This window comes from Ictalurus furcatus, chromosome 1, assembly GCF_023375685.1.
Source record: "Ictalurus furcatus strain D&B chromosome 1, Billie_1.0, whole genome shotgun sequence".
NCBI classification, from domain to species: domain Eukaryota; kingdom Metazoa; phylum Chordata; class Actinopteri; order Siluriformes; family Ictaluridae; genus Ictalurus; species Ictalurus furcatus.
In genome coordinates, this window is record NC_071255.1 from 39,042,928 (window position 1) to 39,047,464 (window position 4,537).

Sequence of the window (4,537 nt, forward strand, 5' to 3'; positions counted from 1 at the left end):
AACACACACACACAGTGAATTCTACACTTTCCAAATCCAAAGAGACTCAAAAAGAGATCCCAATACCTGCTGCCTCACACTCCACATGCAGGCATCAAGAGAGACTACAAACATCTCCAAACGTCTCCAAAAGACCTTTGCTAAGATTTAGGAGAATGTTGTAAGAAGCAGGCTGTATTTCTATCTGGTTTGTGAAAGCTTCTTAGTACAGAATCAGTGTTGGATAAAGTGTCCACTGACCTGCTGCTTGTCCCACATTACAGAGATGTTTCTGTTTCACTACTGATGGACCGTTTAACCCTGTAGACCATGATATTTTAATGACAGGTACAACAGGTACCTGAAAACAGCTGGATTATACAGGTGTTGGCTGGTTAAGATTTTATTTTATAGACAATTACTACTTCGTTAGTAAAAACAGAGATTCTTTGGACCCTAAGAGACTAAAATGGTGTCGCACGGGGATCTTTTTAAGCATTGGTATTCACTTCTATGTAAATAATACAATTATATTTAACAGTTCATCCAGATTCAGCAGCACAGCTACGCTAAATATCAAACTGACCACAAGAAATAAAAGATTAGATGAATTGAAACTTATGAAGAAACGTGTATACTGATCTTGTATACTGATCAATCAACCAATCAATCAATCAATCAATCAAACAAAATTGATTTATAGAGCACATTTAAAAACAGCAAAAGTTGACCAAAGTGCTGTAAAAAGTAAGCAACATATAATAAATAGTAAGAAGAATTAAAATTAATTTAAAAAATAACATAAAAAAATGATACTGCACAATAAATTACAATTGCTAATCAGCAAGGGAAAACATGTGGGTCTTTAGTTGAGACTTAAAAACATCCCAAGTCAGACAAAACCTAATCCACACACACACACACACACACACACACACACACACACACATACACACACACACACACACACACACACATTCACTCACATACAGATATATTTGTCCCACTTTTCCTTTCTTTCTTCCCTAGAGCTCTGTGTGTGTGTGTGTGTGTGTGTGTGTGTGTGTGTGTGTGTGTGTGTGTGTGTGTGTGTGCGTGCATTGACAACTTGTTACAGTAGTGTTGAATCAACACACCCTACATGTCTGTATGGTTTATTAAAAATGTCTGAAGCCCATATGTTCCACTGAACAAAACTCTTCATGTCAATACACACCAACATTACGCTACACACATATACACAGGATAAGATTTAAACCATGACACAACACACACACATGAACACTAACCTACAATCAGAGTTAGAGCTTCACATAAACACAAAACACAAGCTTTTACATCAACACGTCTTGATTTCTTTCAATTAATTTCAGTTTTATTTGTGAAGCGTGTTTAACAGTGGACATTGTCCCAGAGCAGCTTTACAGAAATATATAAATTCTGGTTATAGATTTTAAATGTATGAATTTATCACTTTCCTCTTGCACACTGGAGATTCTTCTCTGATGTGGTTCTCTGTTTCCTCACAGTCTCAGGGTTCAAAATTCGACCCACTTCTGTTCTCCTTTTACAATAAATCACTGTGTTCAGTAATCAGCTCTCATTAATACTTTCATTTTTTTTTTTTTAATTTGTATAGTGCTTTAAAAATAGACACTGTCACAAAAATCTGAGAAAACTGATTCTGATGTGACTGGTTCTGGTTCTGACCCCTGACCAATACCCTGCCTGTTATACCCACACTCTACATCATTTTACATCATTTCTCAGAATCTTTACTTTTCAATCCAACTCCTTCCCTTTGAATCTAGTCTAACATTTCATCTCAAACATACTCTCTTTTTGCCTTAATTTCTCCCACATTAATTCCTCTCTGGAAATTCTTCTGCATCCTTACAAGTTAATCTCTAAACTGTGTCTCAGGTGGTAGAGCGGGTTGTCCACTAATCGTATGGTTGGCGGTTCAATTCCCGGCCCACATGACTCCACATGACTCCACATACTGAAGTGTCCTTGAGCAAGACACTGAACCCCAAGTTCCTCCCGATGGCAAGTTAGCACCTTGCATGCAGCTCTGCTACCATTGGTGTTCCTTTGTGCTGGTATGGTACCATCAAGGGGAACATATTTTGTACATTAAGTTTGCATCTTTTACCTGAAAAGGTGGATGAAGTGTAGCTTTAATTAGCTTTTAGAAGGAAGTTTTAAAGCAGTGGTTCTCAACCTCAGGGGGCATGGAGAGATCGGAAGGGGGCGCGAATGTTTTTCAAGAAAAAAACACAGACAGGGCATCATTTCGGTTCTAGGTGTATTATATTGCTTTTCAAATAGAATGTGTATAAATGAAAAACCCTGTGTTCCCTCTCCCTCTGTATTTTCTTTTTGCTGGGGAGAGGCGGAGCTTAGCTGCCCTTTATCTAGCTGTCAGTGCAGACTAGTGTTCCCAACTTAGAGACTTTTCAGACCCCTTTAGTGACTTTTTTTTTGCAAAAGGAAAAAGTGCCTAGCAACAAATCTAGCAGCTTTTTGGACAAACCTTAGCGACTTTCCAAATATCAGCAGTACTGTCCTGCAAGCGCGAGGTCTTGCTTATATCTGGTGTTACCCAGATGAGGATGGGTTCCCTTTTCAGTCTGGTTCCTCTCAAGGTTTCTTCCTCATGTTATCTCAGGGAGTTTTTCCTCACCACTGTCACCTCTGGCTGCTCATTAGGGATAAATTCATACATTTAAAATTATGAACCCTAACCATAAACCTAAAATTATATATTTCTGTAAAGCTGAACTGAATTTTATTGAATAGAACATCAGAAGAACACGAAGAGAGAGCGTGGGAGAGCTAGAGAGAGAGAGAGAGAGAGAGAGAGAGAGAGTTTGTGTGTGTGTGTGTGTGTGTGTGTGTGTACCGTCTGCTTGATGTCAGGAATTCCAATACGGAACACCATCGTGTTGAGCTGTGCATCCTCTAGTGGCCCAATTGTGGTCATGCTCCGCTCCATGTGACGCCTCCGAGCCTGCTGATTGGTTAAAACTTTATAGAGCTGCTGCTGATTGGCTGGAGGTTGGTGATACATCTCATGACTGGCAGGCTGATGATGTAGCACTGCCTGATTGGCTGAAATCCCCCGGTGTCCTGGATTGGCCATTCGCTGCTGCCTATCTCCGCGTTGCCTTCCAATTACAATGGCTGCTGGTTTTAGCCCCTCCCCTTTGACCTCTCGTGATTGGGTGCCTCCTCGGTTCTGGTTATCCTCCTCCCCATCCATCATTCCATTTGGCCTATTTTCCTCTTCCGTTTCATCTTCCACTTCTTTAGTTTCTGGGGCAGAGAAAAAACGTTTTCCCAGCATCCTTTGTTGCGCCATGTCACCAAGCATCATGGTTGTCATAGCGATGGGATATGGTTGCCATCAGTGATAGACAGCACATCATCGTGGACAGACTATACAATAATAAGAAAAAAGGAGTCAATCTAAAGGCATCAAACTAATCAATCAATAAACTGTTCAATTCTTGAAGTAATTAACACTGTTAGTATCAGATAGATGTACTTTATTTATATATAGCACCATATTGTAAAATAATTACTACATGTCAGCTAATTCACTTTCTAAGATACTAACTAGCTAACCTACTAACTAACTGTGTGTGTGTGTGTGTGTGTGTGTGTGTGTGTGTGTGTATATATAGATATATATACATTGATCAGCCATTAATAACATTGAAACCATTGACAGGTGAAGTGAATAAAATAAAATTTTAAAGGCTAGCCTGTCTGGTCCGATCCCAGAGAAGAGCTACTGTAGCAGAAATTGCTGAAGAAGTTCATGCTGGTTCTGTTAGAAAGGAGTCAGAACACACAGTGCATCACAGCTTGCTGCGTATGGAGCTGCATAGCTTCAGAGCTGACACCTGTCCACCACCGAAAGTTCCTACAATGTGCATGTGATCATCAGAACTGGACCATAGGGCAATGGAAGAAGGTGGCCTGGTCTGATGAATCACGTTTTCTTTTACATCATGTGGATGGCCGGGTGTGTGTACGTTGCTTATCTGGGAAAGAGATGGCATCAGGATGCACTATGGGAAGAATGTTCTATGGGGGCAATGTTCTGCTGGGAAACCTTGGTTCCTGGCGTTAATGTGGATGTTACTTTAACAAATCCTCTGGTGATATCTTTCAGCAGGATAATGCTCCCTGACACACTGCAAACATTGTTCAGGAACAGTTTGAGGAACATGATAAAGAGTTCAAGATGTTGATTCGGCCTCCGAATTCCCCAGATCTCAATCCGATGGAGCGTCTGTGGGATGTTCTGGACAAACAAGTCTGATCCACGGAGGCCCCACCTCACACTTACAGGACTTAAAGGATCTGCTGCTAACGTCTTGGTGCCAGATACCACAACACACCTTCAGAGGTCTTGTGGAGTCCATGCCTCGATGGGTCAGAGCTGTTTTGGGGGCACAAGGAGAGAGGTACCTACACAATATTACGCAGGTGGTTTTAATGTTATGGCTGATCGGTGTATACACCATCGCTCCATACATCGCTATAT

The 4,537-nt window shown here is 40.9% G+C and overlaps 1 protein-coding gene across 1 annotated transcript in view; it reads right to left on the minus strand.

Moving 5' to 3' along the window:
• Positions 1-3,423, minus strand: part of LOC128611940 (SH3 and multiple ankyrin repeat domains protein 1) — a 46,883-nt gene extending 43,460 nt beyond the window's left edge. The window contains exon 1 of the mRNA XM_053631861.1: positions 2,885-3,423. Within this exon, the coding sequence (XP_053487836.1) occupies positions 2,885-3,367 (483 nt within the window). The 5' untranslated portion in view covers positions 3,368-3,423. The remainder of the gene's footprint in view (positions 1-2,884) is intronic.
• Positions 3,424-4,537: the final 1,114 nt, after the last annotated feature.